This window comes from Cyrtonyx montezumae, unplaced genomic scaffold (genome assembly GCF_038088225.1).
Source record: "Cyrtonyx montezumae isolate F1298 unplaced genomic scaffold, pur_monq_1.0 scaffold_30, whole genome shotgun sequence".
NCBI classification, from domain to species: domain Eukaryota; kingdom Metazoa; phylum Chordata; class Aves; order Galliformes; family Odontophoridae; genus Cyrtonyx; species Cyrtonyx montezumae.
Genome location: NW_027072035.1, coordinates 2,495,784 through 2,520,715, shown reverse-complemented (window position 1 = coordinate 2,520,715; position 24,932 = coordinate 2,495,784). Strand labels below are relative to the sequence as shown.

Below are 24,932 nucleotides of genomic sequence, written 5' to 3'. Positions count from 1 at the left end.
CTAGCGCTGTTCAAGCATTGTTTAGATGAGGTGCTAAGGGATTTGATTTAGTAGTTCAGTGGGTAGGGATGGTGATAGGAGGATGGTTGGACTAGATGATCTTATAGGTCCTTTCCAACCTAATGTACCTATGAATCTATAGAAAGCTGTGCATTGTAAATGTATATGTACAAGTTATATATCTGTGTGTATGAAAGAATGAATGATTTACAAAAGTTTTCTTTTTCAGATGTAACTGATGAATGCAAAAATTACATTCTTTTTTAATTCTGTCTTCCTGATTCCCCTTTGATCAGCTTCATCCATGACTTGAAAGCTCTGTCACTGGACAACTTGTGCAATCAGCTATCAGAAGAAATATTTCACAAGTTCTAATAATCAAGGTGGTCAGTAGCAATACTTCAGTACTGTACACAGCAACTGAGAAATTCTGGATAACCATGTGGATAGAAAAATCTTGAAGTGTTTCTATATATACAAAAGTACAAATTTACATATACACACTTCTGTATACACTAGGCCCACTTATGCTCTATTGACTTTGGAAGAAATAAGGATAGTCCTACAAACTTACAGTGTTCAGCAAGCCTAGTTACTCCTGCTGAATGTAATTACACATGTGCAGAGATCTCAGAGTAGGCTTTAGCAAAGCAAAAAATTAACGCTTTACTAAAAAGGCCTGGTAATACTCTAATGCAAATGGGCTGTCTTTTCTTCCTATGTTTCTTAGAATAATAGAATCATTAAGGTTCAAAAAGACTTCTAACATCTAGCCCAGCTATAAAACCATCACCACTATGCCCACTAAATCTCTAACAGCCCATCCTCACTTTTCTCAAGCATCTCCAGTGATGGTGACTCTACCATTTCCCTGGGCATTCTGTTCCAATGCTTAACCACTCTTTCAGAGAAGTAATGTTTCCTAGCAACCAACCCGAACCTATCCTGACAAAACTTCAGGCCATTACCTCTAGTCTTATCACTGTTACAGGGAAGAAGAGGCGAACCCCCACCTTACCACAAACTCCTTTTAGAGAGTTGTAGAGAGTAATGAGGTCTCCCCTGAGCCTCCTCTACTCCATATTCAGTAATTCCAGTTCCCTCAGCTACTCCTCATAATACTTGTGCTCCAGATCCTTCACCAGCTTTGTTGTCCATTTTTGTAAGTGCTTCAGGGCTTCAATGTCTTTCTTGCAGTGAGGGATCCAAAACTGAACACGTACTCGAACTGTGGCCTCTCCAGAGCTGAGTACTAAGTATAGTACTGAGCACAGTATGATCACTTCCCTGTTTCTGCTGGCAACACTATTTCTGATACAAATGAGGATGCCACTGGCCATCTTGTCTACCTGAACATACAGCTGGCTTGTGTTCAGCCAACTGTCAACTAATATCCCCAGGTCTCCTCTGCACAGTTTTCCAGCCATTCTGACCCAAGCCTGTAGTATTGCTTGGCGTTGTTGCAGCAAACCAGCCTGTCCAGATCCCTCTGTTGGGCCATTCTACCCTCAGGCAGATCGATGTTTCCTCTCGAATTTGGTATTGTCTGCAAAATTAGTGAGGGTACATATGGATTTGTCCAGATCATCAAAAAGATCTTAGACAGGGTTGGCCAAAATACTAACCCCCCAAGCAAACACTACTAGTGACAGGTTGCCAGCTGAATTTAGCTCCATTCACCACCACCCTCTAGGCTTAGGCCTGTTCTTTACACAGCAAAGAATACTCTTGACTAAGCCATTGACAGCTGTACTTCTGAGGCTGGGCTGCCAGCTTCCCCATGAGAGTACTGTGGGAGATAAGAGTCAAAGGTTTTACTAAAGTCTAGGTAGATTACATCCGCAGCTTTTCCCTCATCCAGGAAGCAGGTCAACTAGTCACAGAAGGTGATCATATTGGTCAAGCAGGTTCTGCCTTTCATGAACCCATGCAGACTGGACCTTATCCTGTGGTTGTTCCACACAGGCTGTGTGATGTCCTCAAGATAATCTGCTCCATAACTTACCCCGATTCTGAAGTTAGGCTGGGAGGCCTGTAGTTCCACATAATTCTGTAGCTGTGAATGGAAGACTGATGTCATTTAACCCAATGAAAACCACTTATGGTAACCACTGGACCTACTAATGCAAGCTGAAGCAGAGGGGCACATCTACTTGTAATGTGAGAAACAGAATAAAACAGGAAATAATTTATTAGAGAATTCTCTATATTTAAGCCACAATTTTAGTTCTTGGTTTAAATAATTTATCTACATGGTTTACTCATATCTACTTTGCATATATTGAATGAAAATCTCTTATTTAAATATAGAAACACATATGCTTGTATGTAAGAATGTAATTCAGGAATACAGTCCTCAGGGGATTACCAGTGTTTGTAAATGTCTGCACAAAAATTAGTATGTGCAAAAAAATGGCAAGTTAAATAAGGATTTTGAAGCAAACTGCGTTAACAATCTTGAAAAGCTTCTTAGAATAAGAAAATCTGTGCATAAATAATTAAAAAAAAAACGATGTGTGATTTCGGAAGCATAGTTACCATCTAGTCAGTGTGTAAGAATCTTTGAATTTTTGTTTATCCTATTAAAACAGGTTGAAAGAATATTAAGATGCACACTATGTACTAAGTCCACAAAATAGATGAAAGTGGATTAATAATCTTAAAATCTGTCTTACATTATATTACAGTTGTTCTCATGCTTTATATTGTAACAGTGATGACATATCTGTATTGCAAAATTCCAGTTTTAACACATCTCTTGTGGCTTTCACATTTATAGTACGTTGTACAAAATACATGAACCAGAGACAGCCACTGAGTAGAAGACACAAAACTAACATACACGTCCAGTTTTACATCTCTAAACAATCACAAGCAGACTTAAGAATACTTCTTTTTCTTTTTTTCTGGAAATGTTATGGATTGTTTTTAAATCTGTGAAATTGAAGGAAAAGTATTTTAAATTTTCCTACAGAGTACTATAACACATACAGCAATAAAGTTCTACAACACACTTAAAATCAACATAAAGTTAAAACATAATCTTCTTTTCTAGCTGTTGTGCTAAATAAAGATTATGTCCATGCACCTTCTCATGTAGTGCGTTTACATATTCTCATAATCTGCAAAAAAGAACTACATCAGAAGGAATGTTGTAAAGACAGCAATGGCCATACTGTATGGTTTAAATACAGAGGGATGGAAAAGCAACCTAAACCAAGGCCTGTAAGGAATCTAGAACCAATGCTCTCCAGCCTCAGAAAGAAGATACACACATGCCTCCAATGGGTAATACCAGGATGTAAGTCTAATTTCTCTCCCTTTTTTTGTTGGTGTATTTTTAACTTCAGAAGCTCCATATGCAAGCACACTTCCAAAAAGCTGTGTATCTTTGAAATGTCTGTAATATACTCTTGTTTTAGTTCTTCTCTCTCTCTCTTTCTCTCTCAATTTTCTTTTCTTTCTCTCTTTTCTCTCTTTTCTTTTCTTTTTTTTCTTTTCTTTTCTTTTCTTTTCTTTTCTTTTCTTTTCTTTTCTTTTCTTTTCTTTTCTTTTCTTTTCTTTTCTTTTCTTTTCTTTTCTTTTCTTTTCTTTTCTTTTCTTTTCTTTTCTTTTCTTTTCTTTTCTTTTCTTTTCTTTTTTTCTCTTCTCTTTTCTTCTCTTTTCTTTTCTCTTCTCTTTTCTTCTCTTTTCTTTCTTTTTTCTTTTCTGGAATTTTTTAAATCGTTCTCAAAGGATTCATCTATTCAGACTGAGAGGTTAATAGCCAACAAACAGTTTTCTTATTCTGCCTTTGAATTCCCTTTGAGAAGTTAAAAAGAAAAAAGAGTAGACTTGCTGTGCCACAGAAGAAAAGAAAATAAAAAAATTACTAAGGTTTTGGCAAATTTTTCTTCCTCCAAATGTTCTCCTTCTCAGCTGACTGCCTGATTATAAGGCAAATGCTTGGTGATTTCTTTTTTCCTCTCCAGTGTGTATGTTTAACCACCCTTTTCCCTATACGTATGCTGTATTTTTATGGAGAGAAAAATATTGTAGAGAAATATCAAAAGGGCAATTTGAAATGGAATCAGGTTCTTTTCAGAGTTGGATGATTTTAGCTTTCAGTGTAGACAGAAGAAAGCTGAGTGGGATGATGATCCATTGCATTTATTTGTAGGAAACTGCTATCCTCTGGCATGCTGTGGGTTGAATCACCAAAGACACCTGTGGGCCCTGCTGGAAAATCATAAACTGGAGAAAATACAGAAATAATTAATTAACTAGGACAACTATATCACAAAAATACCCTAACTCATATGCAGAGAACTGGTCATTGCTTCTAACCAAATGGACAAACTAAATAAGTAAGCCAAGGTAGGCGTAAAATTAGTAGTTACATAACCTACTACTTACCAAGGGAAGAATTTCAGTTCTATCAAATCTGAGTTACAGCAGACTTTATCACAGCTAACACTTGCCCACTTAATGGATGCTTCTATTACTATAATTTTTAAAATAAACATCATGCTTGGATATTGAGTTTCATCATATTCAATATACAATATGAGACAATAAAGTATTACATAACTCAACTGCCATAAAGCAGCCTCCTAGCAAAGAAGTTACTAACTTCAGCATTTGACAGACACAAACGAAAGAATAACTGCTTAAATTTTTTCATCTTTTTATACTGTGAGACTCTGCTCTGAAATGACATGTCTGCACTGACTTTTCCCTACTGAAGGAGAAGAGGTAAAAGAGATTTCAAAGTACAATAACCATTAAATGAAATCATCTTGTATAGAAGGACAAGAAAAAACTATAGCATCATTTGCAATTAGGCCCTATCAACAGATCCATTGTCTTGTGCTTGTTATCTGTATAAGGGTAACTTTCTCCTCTTCAGAGCAGCATGCATGCCTCTTAGGCTTTTTCAGTTAAGCAGAGACTAAATTAAGTGTGAAAAGAAAAATGTGCACTGAGGCACTTAATGTCATGGAAATGTGACTAAATGAATATCAAAACAGAAAAATCAAACATGGATGAAGCAAGACAAGTTTAAGTCATCTCAGGTCCCTGCTGCAATTCTTGTACCAGACCAGAGTGGCTGTACAAATATCATACAGGTCTCAAAGGACTGTATTTAAAAATGAATACACGAGCTGGTGATCCTCTGACTACCCTTCAGAAACTCTCTAAAGCACACTATTGCATGCAGGCTAGATGTTGCAGTGACCTATGGTGACTGTCCCAGTGTCCACCACCTCACAAAGGTCCAAAAAACATCTTCTCCATGTGAAGAGTCAACTCTGTATCATGACAGTTCTCCATCACATTCACAGCTGAAGCAAATCTAAGTACACAAACTGTACACAAGCATTCAGAACATCCCTAGCTGACATTTACCTGTAATACCAGAGTGAGCTGAAAAGGTTCGATGAAAGACACCAAGTCCTGCTTGACTCACTGATGCAGGAAATAAGCAGTCTTCAAAGGGAGGAACCATATTGCAAGAAACATTGTGTTGTACATTCTTCTGAGTGTCAGGATAATGTGAAGGGCAGAAAGTCTGAAGCTGTCCATAAAAACCTAGAAGAAAAAACCAGAAGTAGTCAGTAAAACACCTGGATAGAAATAATAAATGATATTTATCATGTTGACCATGAGAAATGAATGGGAAAATCCACACTTAAGTAGCATGAAGCTCCTGAAGACTTCTTCGAGTTGCTGTTAATTTCTAGTGAATTTTGTTTCACAGACTTTCTGGTCTTGAAAATCTTGACAAGATTTCTTTAACTCTGCGGTTCTGCTGTCTGAACTGGTAACGTCCAGAATTTGCATTTGGCTATTGTATGAAGAATCTAAGAAAAGAGTTAAATTAAGGGAAGATTAATCAAGTGAGGTGTGAATAAAAAAGCAGGTTCAGTCTTGCTGAAAATTTGAAAAAATGAATAAAATATTGAGGATCTGCCACTGATTCTCAGAAAGCTAGCTGATACAGGAGATGCCTGAGACATTCTGAAAGGCTGCTAGCTAATCACCTATGGGGCCTGCTGTTTGTATGCACAGGATGTGGAGTCTCTCCTCTTCAGTAGAATATGACAGAAGGCCTTTAGGTACTTATAAGAGTTGAGAAAACATCAGGGTGGTATTCCAGAAGATACACAACTGTAAATAGGTCCTTTCTTGGGAAGCATGAAACATGTAATCACAACCTATTGTTGATATTTAAGAGGGATATGTCAGTACGTAAGTATCTCATGACAGCGGCAGTCCATTTGCTCATTACTACTGATAAGAAATGTAGCATCAATTTCTTAAGAGTAAAGTCTTAATAATAAAATATAATTTTAAAATCAAAATGTTGCGTCTGTGCACTTCCACACCCTGATACAAACAAACCTTAAAACCTCATATCCCTTTACAGAAGTATACTATGCTTAGAAACACACAGTGTTCACAAAGCGGTTCACAAACTTCTTCTGGACTGGTGGTCATGACTGTTTGCTAAAGTTGCACTATGACTATGCACAGATAAGGCAATTCATAGATAGTAGGATGGAAAAAGAAAAAGGTTGCAGTGTGAAACATGCCTTATCACTTTATATAATATTACTATTTTTCTGCCAAATGAGAGGAAGGAGGCGTGGTTTAGGAGTTCTATTGCTCAAATTATTTTTTCTTTGAGACTATATTTTTGTGGTCTTCTACAAGGAAGCGTAAAAATATTGACATGTATAACATATGTATGAACTGAAACAAAAGTCTCACTATTTCAAGGCATCAGGATAGGACAGGATCATAGCAAGGAAAAGACATCCTAAACCTATGCACAGGAACTCAGAACTTATAGGAAGGTCTATGTAACAATGTTGAGTGAAATATAGTCCATGTCTCTTGAAACTGTCGTGAAAGACAGTTCTGGGTGCACAATGTGAGAAAAATGTCTGATTTATGAATACATAGCATGGGTTTAGGCAGAACAGTATCATGGAAAAACACAGAAACAACACTACTTTACCTTTGTACAAAAAGAAGAAAAAAAATGAAAAGAAGGAATAATAAGAAGAGAGGTTCCTCTTCAAAAGCAACCTGCAAATGTAAGCAGTAGACACGAGCTTGCAGGCTCTGCTCACCCTCTGAAGCCTGAACACTCGCAGGTTTCATTGTGTTTTGCAGAGGCTGTAGGCACTTGGCAGCAATAGCTCTATGACAGTTTCGATTTTTTTCCTTTTAAAGTTTAACTGGAACAAAACTGAGTCATACTGTAAAGCATCTTAGGAATTTACAACCCTTTTAATTCTTAAATGTCCAATTCTGACATTTAAGAAGCATCTGCAGCAAAATAAGATGAAAGAAAAAAAGACATAAAAAATTGACATCCAAAAATTGACTTATAAATTACATAGCTATTGACAGCTTTTGCCTCCTTTAAATAAATGCTTTTAAAATAAACTTTTCTCTCAACCAGCAAGAGTACACACTCTGAAAGTTTACTGATGAGTCAGACAAGTTACCATTAATAATTATTTCAATCTGATGGTGTGAGCCAGCTGGCAAGACCCCTCAAGACACATGCTGAAATGTCCCTTAATACTGCTCTGTATTCATTCTCGGTTTGTGCCTTTCTCACATCATCCTGTTCCTGATGCAGAACAATCTGGCAATAACTTTGTCTATTGCTAGCTGAAGCCTGGCATAAAAACTACTTACCTTGGTGTTGAGCTATTGTGAGTCACATCCTCTATATTTGCTCGTTCTCTGCTCCAGCTAATGAATATTGCCTAGAAAAGTCTAAGAAGCTTTGACCCAGTAGCATGTAATCACCATGGTGCAGGAAGCATCATGGAAGTGCATAAAACTCTTTCATTAACCAATAAACCAAATCCCCACCTATTATTCTTTAGAATGGAAAAACAGCACAGAAAAATTCTTCTTGGAATTCAGTGTCATAGGTATACATCTTATAAAATAGTCACAAACAAGAAGGATCAGAAACATTGTTTTCTTTCACTATGTTACTTAGCACTTTTCCAAATGTCTTCTCCATCTCTGCAGTGCATCAGGTCACAGTGCTGAGCTCTTAGAACTAGAGTACACACATGACGCAGCAAAATATCCTAATGAGAGTCTCAGGATCTCTTGACTTGGTTCACATGTCCAAATTAACTGCAGCAGCTGCATAATGCCAGATAAAATGGAGCCATACAAAATTCAGACCCTAGACCCTGACCATACCTGACTCTTTTTTTGAGATTACCTGTTAAGAGATCTACCTGTAACAACAGTTCCCTACATTTTCACATGCATGTGGAAAAAGAGAAAAGGGGAATGGATACTGTGATAAATTTCTAGAAATTGAAAAAATCTTCTCAGGAGTGCAACTCTGAATTGCATCAGTTATTTATTACTAAACTAATTAAAACACACATGAACAACATAGACACAAGGTTATATCAATGTTTCTCTGAAAGCATATGCAATCTCCAAAATCAAGGATGTCAAGACACAGAATAAACAATAATTTTTCTGGTATGATAACATTATTTCCTGAGGGAAATTGAATACTTCTATATAGAATGAAATTGCTGTATATTACAAGTATCTCTTCTAAAACCAAGAAGATCTTGCTGTTTATTACATTCTGAGTGTTGCCCTGAATGATGCTGAGCGTTTGAAAATCAAAAGTATACACAGCCCACTTAAATCCACTGTTGAAATTCTGCCCCACATAAGTTTGTGACAGTCCTGATCTCATTGAACTAAGAGAGACAAAGATTTAATTACAAATGCATCACGAGCTGTGACATATCCATACAGTAGGAAGTTTTTGTCTATTTCTGTCAGCTCTCAGCTTGAAGTCAAAAAGCTCTCCCAGACAATATTTTCTTAAGGAAATAATCACAATTGCCATTGAGAAGTATGCATCATGAGTGCATATTCTTTCCAGCTGCCTTTGGCCTGAATTGCTTCAAAATGGTGCTTCTTTGCAGCGTAATTCTACAGTGTTCACTAGGTTAATTACAAATGCATTAAGTAATCATTTGGTAGTACCGAAATACGAAGAACAAAATGAAAAAGTATGACAGGGAGAAGCAGTACAGACATATTAGTCACACATTGTACTGCCAGATGGACTTGCAAAATTGTAAAGCTAGAAATGTTTCTGTTTATGTAAATCTGATTATTGCTATTGAAAAAATAAGTTACCAGTATTACCACCCATACAGCTACCCTAGTATAGCTAACTCATATCAGCTAACAATTTTTTAAAGAAATGGCAGCTTCTATTGCACTGAATACTTTGCAAGAGTTTTTTCTTTCTTCTATTATTCTGCCAGCACTGGTCATCATCTCAATTCACAAACATGGATATGTGGTCTACTTCAATAACATTAAAACAGGGCTAGTACCTTCATTTTTCCCCTCACTCTCACTCATGAATTCTGAGAGTTGCCTTGGGATCCTGCTTCATTGCTACCCCTAGAGAGACTGTTTACATCATGGAAAGCAAATGAATGAAATAAACCTTTAAAAAAAATAAAAAATTCCAGTATATGTTTCTTATGACATCTAGTGTGATAATTCTCAAGAAGCTTGCTCAAGAGGCAGAATCCCAAAGACTACAAAAATGCAGTATGGCATGTACCTTGTGTAAACAGCTGAAAGGCAACAGTGTTACTTCTGTCAACACATTTCTGAAATATTAAGGTAAATTACCATTCAGGCTTCATACCAGATTAAAAAAAAATTGAAAATTGACCTAATATTGATTTCAGCTGCTGTTAATTTTCTTCATAACTATATAAGCGTGTAGTTGACTGATCAAACAGAGAGAAAGTTTTGTAGAAACTGTTTACATAGTTCAAGTGGGAACACCACTACGAGACATGTATGCTAATGAAAGAAGAGCTTTACACAACTGCAAGGGATAAAAACATTTCACTGCTTGAAAACTTGGGATACCTCATGTGAAAAGTTAGGAGTGATAAGAAGCATAACAATATTGAATTAAAATTGGAGGTCAACACATAATTAATTACTTGCAGTTCTATTTCAATAACAGCTTTGAAAATCAATCTGAAGCAGAACTCATAACTCCATAGTAAGATGCAAAAATATCAGCTATATTATGAATTATAAGAAAGCATGAAGGCAAAGTCCCAAATGACGTATCTTTCAGAAGGAAAGGGCCTTTGAAATACCAGTGGCAGTGCTTGAAACCCTTTATTTGAAGCCAAGCAGCAGTGATGAACAGCTAACATCAATGAGGAAGCTTCTTCCTTACCTTGGATGTGGAGACTGTTTGTCTGAAAAGGATTTGTTGCTGACTGGAATGTCTTTAGATGCATTTCTGTAGGCTGCTGAAGATGAGGAGGCTGTGGAGTTTGTCTCTGCATCATGGGAGGAGGAACTGAAATTCTTTGGGGGTTGATGTACTGAGAAGTTAGAGCAACAAACCTAGAAGTTCAGAAAGAGATGAATCTTTAGAATGCTGAAAATTTAAGCATAGAATATATTTTCTACTTTGCTTAGATCATTGTCATCTTCTAAAAGAACTATATCCAGTCCAAATATGGAGAAGATATATTTTCAAATCACAAAATGACAGAATGGTTGAGGTAGGAAGGGACCTCTGGAGGTCCTTTGGACAAGTCCTGTGCTCAAGTTGGGATACCTCAAACAGATTAGCCATGGCCAAGCCTGTGCCAGTGGTTGGTCTCAAGTGCATTAAAAAATGTTCCCTGACACTCATAGAAATTTTGTGCCCATTTACACTTGTCTAGCTCCATCCTCTCAGGGACCTCTCTGGTCCCTTCATCATCTTTATGCTCACTGTTGGGCATACTTCAGTATGTCTACGTACTGAGAAACTCAGAGCTGGATGCAGAACTCATGTGGGCTCTCTAGTGTTTAGCAAAGGGAAATAAATAAGGCAATAATTTGCCTAATGAAGCCCAGGATATCATTTTCCTTCTTTCTGGAATGACATACTGTTAGTTCATGTTCAACTTGATGTCTACAAGGTCCCTCAAGACCTTTTCTGCCAAGTTTTCTGGTGACATATCATTAGCTTTGATGACTCTGAAATGAAAACACTGACTTTTTGTTTTGCGATGGAAATCTTTTATTAACTGCTGTAGGTGGATTTTAAATGATAATAGTAATGAAAACCTCATGGGGGACCTTATTTCTGAGGCACTGCCAGTTGTGTCATAATATACATTTATAATATACATAATATAATGTATCTGTGCCAGCTATATACATCTATAGATGTCTTTCCTCCCGGGCAGAAAGTGGTCAGTACTGGTGAATGGGCACTTTGAGGAGATGAACAGTAGGTTCACATTTCAAGTTCCAGAAATCCACGTTCTATGTATGTTGCCTGGAACAATTTGAAAATAATCTGAAGGCAGAATAATGTATATGAAGGTAAGTGTTAAATTACTTCTATTTGAGTAGAACCTGATGACATCAAAATGTTGATTTGGATTCAAAGTGTAAATTTACAAGCCTGGCAGAGGAAGAGAAAGGTTCAGAATGAGACTGATGGTGCAGCCACCACAGAGATTCATAATTTCATTTGGATACTGTACATAGTTTTGTCACTACTGGCACTACAGGGAACAAACTAATAAGCAGCAGGACTTTATGGACATTTTGTATGGCTTTTTTTAATCTATATGTCCTTTAAATTGCATATCCAAAAGCACATTACAAATAGGTGAAGGTCAATTTCGCAAAGGGAAGACTGTGGTTACAAGAACTGGAGTCTCTACCCCATATGACCAAACTACCCGCAACCCAGTGGGAACAAATCAATAAACAAAAGCTCAGCCTGGGCTCAGGAATAGCTCGATGTCACTTTCTGATTAAATCTGGGAGGGCTAATAAAATATTTCTGCAGGAGGATGAATGAATACTTATGCGGCATTACTACTGCAGAACAACCACTCTGCTCCCAGAGTTAGGCTGCCAGCTATGCTGAGCAAAAGCACTCACTCATTTTTCTCTGTGGCACATATGCTCAGCAGCTGCTGATACGAGAGACTATTGCTTGCAGTTAACATGGACTACCAGCATCCTGATGTGTCAGTCTGATTCCTGTTCCTAAGACTGGACTTCAGTACACTACATAGCATTTTCTTTCACCTAGTAGTAAAGAATGTTTTTCCTGTAGAGATCTAAGGAAGCTGTACATTCACCCTGAATATAACAGACAATGCAAGTCCAGTAGAAGCACAACAGAACACCTGTGGAAAGGATCAATCAAGACATATAAAATATTTTGTGTTACAGATCAGAATCAGTTTCTGCCATCCATCATTTGTGTGATTTTCATTTTATCTGAAACTTATTTATTACATTTCTGGTAGATGCATTACTTACATTTGTAGTATAGCAAATGTTATATTTTTTGTATGATTTACTGCCTATTCAATTTATTTTGAGAAGTGAATTTTTAGATACATTATATGCACCTTGGATGGACTTTGTGCTGATTTGCTTTTAGCTTCAAAAAACATAAAAACTACTATGCAGCTGGAGGAAAGGTGTCAGCACCGAGTTGCTGAGTCTTTAATATACCAAATATTTATTTATTCCACATTACTGATGCAGTATACACTTAAAGGCATACTAGGGAGTAAGAAAACAAAGAATGATGTGTTTCACAACAATGCTAGAAAAACAATTTTCAGACAAAATATAATCAAGTAGTTGTATTGTGCTGAAAATATCAGGAAGAAAACCTTCTTAGCCACAGCTAAGTGGTCTCCATGAGAAAGGACTATGGTGAGTACAGCAGTCCCACAGAAAGACTGTTAAATGCTGCCACAGATAAAGAACAATGTGCAGTAAGTTTTTATTGCTATGGTTATTTGAAAAATCATTAGATACGATCCTTGGTGTTTTCAAAGTCTGTTTGTGAAAACTGATCTCTTAAAAACGGTTTTAAGCAGCAGCCAACAGGAAAAAAGTCCTTTTCAAAACTTAAAGTGAAAAGCACAGTTTTAAAGTTTTCCCATTTGATTTAACATCTAAAAGAACCCCCTGATGATAATGCACTACTTTTTACAGCAAGACAGGACGCCTTTTTCAGTAGACTCTAGTGGTCTTTATAATGATTTATGAATCACTTCATGAATTCCTGGCTTACTCATATGGGTGACTATAGTTATCTACTTATACCCTTTGGCCCAACAAAAGAGAAACTTGGCCTCGTCTCAGTCTAGATTTGCTCCCAAACAAGCCACAGTGTGTTACTGAGGGAACTGCAAATTTAATTTTGCTCCTAAAACAATAAGGTCTGGTTTGTAACCACTAGAAAATTGCCATCAGGAATTGTTGCCAAATGCTGTAGTTCATGCAGTCAGGAGCCAGACAGAGTTGCAGAAGGATGCCCTCACTTACGCTTGCTGGATGTAAAATCAGAGCAGGAGTGTTTCAGGAGCTATCAAGTAGTTTCTTCATTTCCAGTGTTAGCTAGGAGAATGTGTCTCTCCAGGCAATGACTAAATCAGACAGCAAACAAGGTAAATGAAAAAGATCCTAAATTGTATCCAAGTAGATGAGATAAGTTAAAATGATATGTAGGTGTTAAATATATGTGAACATTACATATGTATATGTAGGTCACTCTGAAAGTAATGCCTCCTATTTATCACCATGGAAACTACAACAGAAACAAGAGCACAATACACTAACTGATAGAGAAAACATTCAGCTACAAAACAATTTTTCAGTGTAGTTACCACCATTAGCTATCCATTTTCACCTGCAATGAATAAGAGCCTGCACGCCACACTTAAAAATCTGCACGTGAGAAGGTGACTCACACAAAAGACTTTTCTTCCTACCTTCTGTGTTTCCTTCTCCTATAGAAGTCACCCCTTCAGCCCTCTGATGCCCAGCTCATGGATGCTAGTTCTTTATTCAATGAATGTCAAGGCATTTGATGTTTTGGGTGAAGAACACCTCATACATATCCTTGCTAAGACATTAAAGTTATCTCTCCACTACATTAAACATTCCAAACAAGCTCCAAGATTCTCATAACTGTAGGAAAATTATTGATTTTTTAAAAATCCTGGTTTATTTTACCTGCCTATGATAAAATATGTTTGTCTCCATTGACTTTGAGCTGCAGCTGATTTTTTTTTTTAAGATAATCTTTTCCCACAACAGAAATACATATATTTTGGCCAAAGCAAAGCAAAATTTTTTCCATATTTTTGTTCAGCATCCTGCATGGCAACAGTTCCACAGGAAGTTTATTTCCCCATGGTTTCTCAAGGATGTTGACTACATTTACTAGTGCTATATATTTCTTACCAGTCATCAACAACTGCCTAAAAATTCTTTTTATGCTTCAAATACTTTAGCTTTAGTAACACAGGAATTGCTCTATCAGATCAAACCAGTGGTCCATATAGTCACAGAAGTGTCAGGAGGAAGAAAGAATGCCCCCACCCAAAAAGCATCACAAATGTTTTGGTGAGGAGAGTAAAAGAGGAAGAATAAAAAGAATAATAAAAGAAAAAGAATAATAAAAGAAAAATAATAAAAACTTTATCATTTTCTGTGGTTGTATTAAATAACAGGGTTTCAAAAGGGAAAACAGTGCTTTCAGAAAAGATAGAAAGCATGGGTAGAGAGATCCCAAGATTTGCTAGGTCTGCTCTGGCACAGGTTCAGGATTAGACCTGTTGCCACCTCCACTTCTTATTATCTGCCATTTCTAAGTGTCATTTGTTCACAAACAAAAAAAGTTATAATGTCTCAGCAGCTAAACCACCCAAGTATGTCAATCTTGAAAGAAATTACTGTGCTGATTTCAAAACCACCCTGTTTACATTGTTAACTAAAGGCTATCTTCAAATCATACCCTTGTATGCCACATACAAAGGGCTTTGTAGCATGTGAACATTAGATGTCCCAACTGCTTGGTCAGAAGCACTCAGACTTTTGCTTCTAGCTTGGATTTACTTACTATTTTTACGGCAAAGGCATAAAAGGAATATGACCACACAGTCAAACAACAAAAAGAAGTCCTGCCACAGAACTGTTAATAGCATTTCAGTAATGCCTCACTGAACAGTTCAGCTCAAGTTCTTTTTCCCAGCTTCATGTAATCTTCAGGCATTTCAGTCAAATCAGGTTGTGTCATGCTTCAGGGACATACCGCTAGCTCTGATTTCCAAAATGGTGAATGTGTGTATGTGTCTGTGTGTGTGTGTGTGTGTGTGTGTGTGACCATGAAAGTTGCTATTCAAAATTAATAGAAATAATTTCAAGCATTTGGCATCATCAGTGTTTTGGCACTAAGTTGCAAATTAAATATTCCACATAAAAACAGAAGTGGTTTTCTAGTTTTTCAATTGATTACTTTCTTCTTCAGCTTCCCTGAATGCCCACGTCTTCTGTTATTACAAAAATCAGTAAAAACCCAAGTGTGTATCTTTCATAGGTATGATTATATGTTTTTGGGTACTGTAAAATTTTGCTATCTTTGTTGAACAGCAGCAATATTTCAAACTAGGGGAGAACTGAAAATCAGAACTAACAAGCTGCAACAAATGTTGCTGTGCTCACATCCACCATTTCATCTCTATAATCTTTCAACATGCATCAATGAATGTAAATGGGTACCATTTTTTTTCACATGGAGGAATTCAATGACACACCTTTGCTTCATCCAAACTTCTGTGGCAGACACCATCTATCATCTGTCATGTGGCAACAAAAGGTAGCATACTATTGGTGGGAAGGTTCAGCCTCTGTTGCCATACCATGAACATCTACCTCTGACATTGTCAGCCAACATAATACAGCAGGAGAAATTACTTTTGGAGCAGCCAGAATTTATGATATCATTAATATATACGTAATAAAACATTTTAAATTGAATATTTTTCTTAAAACATTGAAAAGAGAGAAACAAAAAAACCATAAAACTAGTGGGATATGCGACCTTGATTTTTTGTGAGCCCTGGCCAACCGGATCTCTTACTTGATCTAACAGCTGGTAACCCTGTCTGTGACAGGGTTTGGAACTTAATGACCCTTGAGTCCCCTTCCAACCCAAGCCATTCTATGATTCTATGATTTTATAACCTTGTCATTTTTTCTTACAGAACAACTAAGTGAAACTTTAGTGAAACAAACACTTTGGTCTAATCGGTTGCAATTAGTAGTGAGCTCTCATGGTGTTTATCAGAGATTTTTGATAAAATTTTGCTATACTTATACCCCATCCTTAATAGATATTTACAGGCATGTTTACTGACAAAAAGCAATGATGTGAATGAGATGTGGTTGTGAAGTGAAGGATATATTTTTTTGATCTGGCAAGAGAAGTCTTATAGAAGTCTGGTAAAGAGATATGATTGGATTTTTGATCTGAATATCTGAGTGCAACTCTGAAAATGGTGCCACAAACATAAATCACCTTTTTTGAAATCTTGAAACCTATTATACCGATTCTCAAACTCTACCAAAACAGAAAGCACGTCTGCTTATTCTTTATTGTTCAATATATGTATTAAAATGCATACAATTATTTGCCATTGCCCAAGTCAGCAATGTGCAGCACTGCCCTCCCCCTGCCAAGCTTTCAGTTGACACAGCATTAATACCAGCAAGCTGATGGTCTGGTTGCCTGGGGCCACGCTGTGGGGAAGAGCCCTTATAGTGCAGGGCAGGCAGTGAGCACATTGCAAGCTATGCAGGGCCACATGAATCCTGTGGGCTGCTGGTTAAGATATGTCAAGGCTAATTAGATCACTGTCTTTTATTACAATATAACACTAGCTATTGATCTGTCCCTCCCTATCACCTAATGCTATGCTATATGTTGGATAAGGATATCAGACAGAAAACTATATTAAGAAATAAAAGCTGGTTGTACAAGAGAGCATGAGCAGTCCCAGAGTATGCACAAAAAGCTGGACCAAGGAAAAAAGGCCAGTACTGTGTGGTTGGGAGACGAGGAAGGACTGAATCACTAGATGACAGAGAAATGGTGATCCCTGACTGGTGCATCAACAAAATTCAGTGGCTCCAAAAATAACTTAATTCACCCTTGTCTTCCAAAAATGAGAAGTACTTTTGCTTCTTATCAATTTCCTGAGCCACTGTGCTCTTTCATTTTCCTGATATAAAGTGAAGATACTATTGCTTTCCACAAAAGAAGTATCAGTAATATAAATCAAAATGCTTTTGGATTTATAATTGGACTCTTTCTTTTCTCCAAATTATTACGATTTTTATCATGGAAATTATTCAAGGAAATTGATTCATGGAAATTAATTCAAGGAAATTAAACACTTTGAAATATATTAGTAACATACAGTAATTAATCATTTAGAGCACTGAAAAATAGTGAGATAAAAACCAACCAAACAACAACAACAAAACAGTTATATGTAATCATATATGTATAGTAAGAAGTTATTCTATTTGCACTGAAGTGTGATAATGCCACATGCTGTATAAATAATTGGAGATACTGATGAAAATAATTTAGAAAATGTCTAAAAAATTTCAAGTAATTTTCACATCACTGATATATCTAAAGTTATTGAAGCAGCCAAGGGTTTATATCAAGCCAGCATAAAATAAGTGCTGACTTTAAATCAAGCTCGCAAAACAGTGAATTGAAATAAATTAATTACCTGTTATTCTTAATAACAGAAAAGATTATGTTTCTACTGAAAATAGTCTGTATTAAAAGAATATTGAGAGAAAAGATAGAAATTTATGACTCTCATACTGCAAGCAAACTGAAACGTGAATCTCAGGATCCCAATTCTGATAGGTATTACTGGGCTTCTCTGATGTTTAAAGTGTGCCAGACAGTTTGACACTCTTTGCTGAGAACACTGGTTGAGATCTGAAGGTGACTGGAGAAAGTACTTGAAATAGTGATAGACTGGAAGTGACCAGCGCAATCATCAGGCTGGTATAATAAGGTTTCTTTCATCTCCTTCCCTGTGTAAAATCACAGCCAGAGCAACTGTTACCCCAGGGGTTAACATCAGCAACTTCCTGAACAGCAACGACTCAATTTCTGCCAGTCCTGGCAGCTCTGAAAGCAGTCCTGACTCAGCCATGGTGTGGTACAGCGTGAGGTGTCTTACCTCTCAGAGTCAGCAACTGAGGGAAGTGGCAACTGGGAAGGAGGATGGAGAGAGCTACTCTGTACATTACATCCTGGGGATGGGTGACTGTTGTGCTGGGACAAGGACATTGTCCCAGCCGCTGCTCCACTTCCACTTGTCTGCATGCTGGGGAACACAGCCACTGAAACCAGAAAGAGAAATAATGTTCATCAGGCAGAGGCACAAAAAATAGCTAAATAACCTCTGTTGCTACAAAATGATGCTCTCATGAAACCAGCAACAACATGGTTGTGCACCTTGTCTTGGGAATTTTGTGTGAATGATCTGCAGTTCTTCTGTAGTTTCATAGTGTAGAAGAAATGGCAAATATATACCAATAAACAACTTTAAGAGCTAGTAAGCAAACTGAAAGCATATTTTTTAAGTTGTGAAATAACTATCTATATTTTTCCATTTGGAAAAATTTTTAAATTGCTTGAAGACCTCAAACCAAACATAGATATTGATGTTATTGCTTATAGATTGACTAATAAAATATGCAAAAGTACTCAAGTAACATTAACAGTTTCATAATTTTCTGCAAAGTTGCTTTTGCTTGTATTTTGAATAAGGAAAGACTCTAGATGATTAAACTAAAGGCATTACAAGACTCCCTCCAAATTCCCTGATGAGTTTACCACAAAAATCCTTTAATCTAATTTTCAGAAGTTCTTTAAAATTGGAATTAAGACTCTGATTACCAAATCCTTTTGATAATCCAGTTACTCAATTATTTTTACTGAAGGTTGTCAGTAAAAGTGTCAGACAGTTTATGTTTATGTTGAGCAGCAGCCAAATACATGTTTTTAATTATTTTATGAATTCTGAGAAAGGAATCAGATATTTAAAATCTTTATGCTGTCCACAAGAGGAATATGAGTTGTCACTGATTGTCATATCTTCCTGTCTTTTTATAAAAAATCCTAGTTTACAATACTAAATTATATCTATGAAACTAACATTATGTTAGTGAGCATGCTGGAGCTAATGATTCAAATATGTTGATAACATTCTAGAATTCAAACCATTTCCCCTAAAATGTCTTTCTATAGTTAAAACACCTCCTTGAATGCTGCTGTCCTAGCAGTACAAACACTCTTTTTATGATACAGTCTCATCTTCAAAACATCTATTTCTGAGTTCTGAATAGTTCTGAATATTGTTGCTCAAGATCAAGAGTGGATGTCCACCTCCTTTCTCAAGTCTTCAGCTTATTTGTATAATTCCTCTATTTCTCATTGTGAGCCAACCCGTGTGATACACCAGGTGCTCACCTCGCCAAAGCAGTGGTAAGGAAAGGTTCCAGAGTGTAATTATGCTGTAACCTCCTTCAAGAGCGATCCTGGACATGTTTCAGCTGGTGAAGATGACAGACAACAAAAGCCCAGACAGGAAACCACTTCATGAATAAAAATACCTAACACAGACATTGTAGAGGTAATGTAACGTGTAGAAAAAGTAGGCATGAGTCACACTGGTGGGCAAAGCTGGAGGAATGAAAGAATTACCATGTTGCTCTACAGTGCAGCAAAGATGCCCAACAAAACCATCTGTGGTTGCCCTCTGTGCTGTTCCCTACTGTTAGTTAATTTTTACATGGAACACAACCTCCTAACACCAATGCAAGTCATAGCAGATATCTGACAGTTGAATGTCTCTCAGCCTTGGAAAGACACAGAGGATTCATACCACATGGTGCAGTGAGGGATCATTTGAACCAATGAGAAACTCAGTAAGGAAGAGACCCCTTTAAAATAAGAGCAAGGTAGCTATCATTGTGTTTTCACTATCCTCATGTACTCCCAAAAATTATTCTGTTCAATCCTCTCTCTCAACAGGAATGCGTGGGGGGGGGGGGGGGGGGGGGGGGGGAAGGAATATGCTTTAGAATTTGCCATTTCTATCTTACATGCAACACAGGGGAAAATACTGAAAAGCAAGCAAGCATTCTGACAGAAAAAGTGGAGAGAATACATAATGTAAATCAGTAAACTGCAAAGTAAATAAGAACTTAGAATCTTAGAATAGCAAAGATAATTGAAATTTCTCCTTGGAAATATAGAATAACTTGCATTTTTTTTTAATGAGAAAATAATTGGCACGAAAGAAAATGCAACAGCTTGTTATTCTAGTACTGTGATATTTTTCTTTAAAACAAATTATTTCAATGCTGTAATAGAAGAAACGAGTCTGGTCTGTGAATGTTCTTCCCTGTCTTAACCAAAGGTGAGGATTTCAGGTAGATATTTCTTAAGGTGTGCTTGCACATTTCCAGCCAGGCTTGGCTGCAGTGGTAACACAGGTTCCTACACTGTAGGAAAGACCTAGGAAAAGAAAAAAAAAAAAAAAAAAAGCCAGGCATGGGCAACCATCAGTCATCTAAAAAAGCTGCATTCTAAATCCCAATATTCACCACAGAATCAATGGTACCTTTTTGCCATATTTCCTAGCAATTTCTTTGTTTTGCTTGTTTCTGACAGATGGACAGTACATGGCATAAAATGAGAGCTAACTATAGCAGGTGCCAGAGGAGCAGGAAGGATGTTTATGGAAGAAAAAGCATAGATATTATCTGCAAAAACATACTTGTGCACATGCTATGTTAAATGATCACAGCATGACAGAGCAGCATTCCTGGGCTCCCACTGTGCCTTGTAATAAAGCCCACAAGAGCAACAGCATGAATGATGTTGTGGAAGACTACATAATGCCCACAGATTCTGGCAGGTACTGTACTGGTAACAACATCTCTGTGGGCATGCAGTGAAATGAAATTGCAATGCTGGCAGCTGCTTCCCAGGGGAAATGCTACCATTAGACTTTCTAGCATAGATATGGCATTTGTCCAAGGTACTACATTAATCTGCCAGACACCAGCTGAAGGGAAACACTGTCAGCCACTGGCAGTCCACAGACTAATGGCAGTCAACTACGACTGTCAGAGAAAGGTCATTTTCTCAGTAGAGAGGGTCTTAAGATGCAGACAGAAAATCTTGGATACTATTTAAGAAAACTGCTATGTAACTTGACCATTTTTCGTTGAGTGCTGCGTGTATGGCATGCTTGTCTAGTGCTTCAGCTGTTAAATGTGTGTTGTTTGCAAGAAATACTGGCAGAAAATATGTACATAAAGGAATATCTCTTCTGTGCCGAATCCCATTAAGCATCTGATTTGAACGGTACAAAATTGAAAAAACATTCATGGCCACCACCATTTTCCCTGTCTCCGGTATACCACTAGTCAGATTCACATAGAAAGATGTAAAATTAAGTGTATTACTTAACAAAAATATTTATTCTCCTTAGCAATACAAGAAAAAATAATTCAGAAAGAGTAATTCCAAAATGAATCAGATAAAAAAAAAAAAGTTGAAGTCTCAACACAAACCAGTTTTTTAAAAATATAAGAATTTTCCATAAGGATATCTCTGCAGAGACATCATTTCTTTGAGAAACTAAGCTCACGTGCATTCATGCAAAGGAACAAACTCGGTGGATAAAAGAGAAAAAGCTAATTCTGAATAAGGTTCCTTTGCAAAAGTGACAGAAGTGCAGCAATGCAGCATTTAAAAAGTGACAGAACCCCAAACCTTCTATCTATCTATCTATCTATCTGCCTATCTATCTATCTATCTATTAAATTAAGCAGAAAGCTATTATTTCAGGCAACATTTTTAAAAAGAACTATAATTACCCTTCCTCTTTGCAAATTATCAACAATTGTATAATTTATTACACTGGATTTCTTATTGCAAAATCAGCACTTTGTTTACTTCTACCCCTCAAATATCTCTCCTCTTACCACTGCTACCATGAATTTAGAGAATATTTATATACAGAATTCTATAAAGACAATCAGATTTACTGTTGGCCATACTTCCAGTAACTTTGTGTTTGTCTTAAGCAAAAGATCTTTCATGTTACCTCGCTGTATTAACAGGATTATACTCAGTTTAGGTTTCTTTAATGAAGTCAAAAAGGCCACACAATCAGACAAGCATTTTTGCAATCTAAAATTTAAGTAATACATAGGTAATCAATAAGAATAGTTTGTATTTTCATCTAAATATATCTGTGTGTTCAGATTATGTATCTGCACAGAGAAACAAGGATGGTTCTAGGCCTTGTTCCACTTCAGTAAGTGGAAATGGACTGTTAGCTAAATGTCTGCTTTTGTCATCACATATTTCTAATAGCTTGCTTCCAAATATCTACTGTGTATATCTCATAGGAAAGAAGAAACCCTTCCTTCACTTAAATGTATACAAAGTATGAAAAAAGCACCCTTCAAGTGAGAGAAGTCTGAAGGTATTGAAAGAATGGAAATTTATTTTGTTTCTACTTGAAAAGTGGCATAAACACATTTCAGCTAACGTGTTCTATCATTTTCTTGAACAAATCACATGCTTTATTTTTTGGAAAATTCTCAACATTTTTCTTTATGCTTACAAAATACACTCCTTTTTTTTCAGAGAAGTTGTAAAAGTAAATTCTCTGTGCAAGTACACTTAAGCTTTCAGATGTTTTGCATTTCAGGTTTGGGGCATTAATAATGCTGCCATTCCTAACCCATCCCCCAGTCCCTTCCTTCTGGAGTTATCTGACTTTGTTATTATTTAGTAGTAGCTCTACTAAGTACTTAGTGAAACAATTTCAACAAGATAATGCTCTTGTTTCAATGACGTGACATTAATTTGTATCTGATACAACACCCTACGCCAATTAAAGTGAAATAACACTAGTATAATCTCTGCATTAAGAATATACAACTATGAGACATTTGCTGAGCTACAGATAGCTAAGAACACGCATAAGGGAAATCAGTTTACTACTGACCCAGTGAGTTAGTGGATGTCCCATGCCTGGAGACATTCAAAGTCCGGTAGACTGGGGCTCTGATCAACCTGATCTATCTGTAGGAACCTTTGTTTGATGCAGGTGAGTTGAACTAGGATCACAGAACCATAGAAACATAGAATCATTTGAGTCAGACGAGACCTTTAAAGACCATGTAGTCCAGCTCTCCTTCAATGAACAGGGATATGTACAGCTAGATCAGACTGATTGGAGTCCTGTCCAGGCTAGGTTTGAAAGTCTCCATGGAAGAGGCATCTACCACCTCTCTGGGCAACCTGTTCTAGTGCCTCAACATCCTCACTGTATAAAAAGTTTTCCTTATATCCAACCAAAATCTACCTTCCTTTAAGTTTGAACTCATTTTCCCTTGTCCTGTCGCCTCAGCCGTTGTGAAAGAATTTAGATAAACTTTAAGGGTCCCTTCCAACTCAAATGATTCTATGATTCTACATTAATGCTAAATATATATATATATTAGTTAAGAATATAAAAATTGCTGCACAATGGAAAACTGTCAAGTAAGAAAAAACTCCAAATGGTTATATGAAATTGTCTCAAAAAATCACCAGTGCTGTAAACCCTAACTACTTACAGACAAGACACGAACAAGGACACTGAAACAGCCTCTGAAGTTGTCTTGTTTTCTGAAAACCTGCTCCCATCTATAGGTTACTGAACTCATATGACATACTGACAGTGCACTTTGTAATGCCAGTAAATAATTTCTATGAATCTAAATATTCCTCAACATGCAGCTCCCTCTCAAAGTATAATATAAAGAAAGTAGATGCAAGTAATACCATGTCACTAGAGGATCCCTGGACACCCAAAGGTCTTTAAAATCTGAACTTCTATTAAGCTCTGAGGTAACAGGTGCCACACAAACTATAACAAGATAAAGACATTTGAAGGTTAACAGATTGCAAGTAAAACTGACTACTTCAATAAATTAGGATTTCATGGCTTTAAATCACAGCTTTAAATTTCCTGATTTTTGTCATATAAGCCTACATAAATGCCAACTATTATGCAGATCACGGCAACCTTGACAGAAACATGATAGAATTGTTGTGTTTCCAAGGAAGTCAGTAAAATAAACCACTTACTGAGGCTGCCACTTCATTTAATGTCATTTTCAGCACTTCATATATCATTCAGCCAATTCTTTCACACCTTAAATCTGGTTCTCTATTAGTAGTTGGAATGCTAGAAAATGTGATGCATTTGGTCTTAAAGTTAAAACCAGATGTCTTCACAACTAGTAGAGTACCTTGTTAAAATGTTAACAACCTACCCGCTGTTTTCTTGAGGTTTGAGATATATTCTCCCTCCTAACCTTTCAAATGTTTCAAATATAGTCGAAGCCTGAACACCTACTGTACATTTAGCCAGGTATGTCAGTTTCATGTATTAATATGAAAATCTCAATTATGTAACCTACGCAATAAAAACTGCACTGTCACATAGCAAAATATGCTTATTGTTGTATTTATATAATGTTAGAGCTCATAATGCAGCATTTAATTTCACTGATGTAGATCTACTAGAAACTGATGTGTGGTTCATGAACAATGAAAAGGAAAAATACTTTCCTTAAATCCTGATGAATTCAATGATTCAAGCTGCCTACAAGTGGACATTTGTAGAAGTGGGCAACCAGATCTACTGGGTGGAAATTCTGCCCAGTGATTGAAAGTAGATTACCTTTAAGACCCCTTCCAACCCAAGCCATTCTATGATTCTATGGTGAAGTGAATCGCTAGCAGAATGCCTAGAAGAAAGAAATACTGTGATTGGTCTTTTCAGGGTCAAAATTAGAATTTTCCCTCTTCCTATCAAAAAGACAGGTATTAAAACCTGTTTTACACTGGCTTGTAATACTTTGCAGGTTCTGTACTTCTCATAAGTTAGACATGAATTTTAGAGTAC

At 36.7% G+C, this 24,932-nt stretch overlaps 1 protein-coding gene across 1 annotated transcript in view; it reads right to left on the bottom strand.

Moving 5' to 3' along the window:
• Positions 1-3,703: 3,703 nt before the first annotated feature.
• GLIS3 (GLIS family zinc finger 3) overlaps positions 3,704-24,932 on the bottom strand; it is a 159,590-nt gene continuing 138,361 nt past the window's right edge. Inside the window, exons 7-10 of the mRNA XM_065744177.1 lie at positions 18,126-18,288; positions 10,271-10,443; positions 5,389-5,571; positions 3,704-4,233 (exon numbers count right to left, since the gene is read on the bottom strand). Of these exons, the coding sequence (XP_065600249.1) occupies positions 4,097-4,233; positions 5,389-5,571; positions 10,271-10,443; positions 18,126-18,288 (656 nt within the window). The 3' untranslated portion in view covers positions 3,704-4,096. The remainder of the gene's footprint in view (positions 4,234-5,388; positions 5,572-10,270; positions 10,444-18,125; positions 18,289-24,932) is intronic.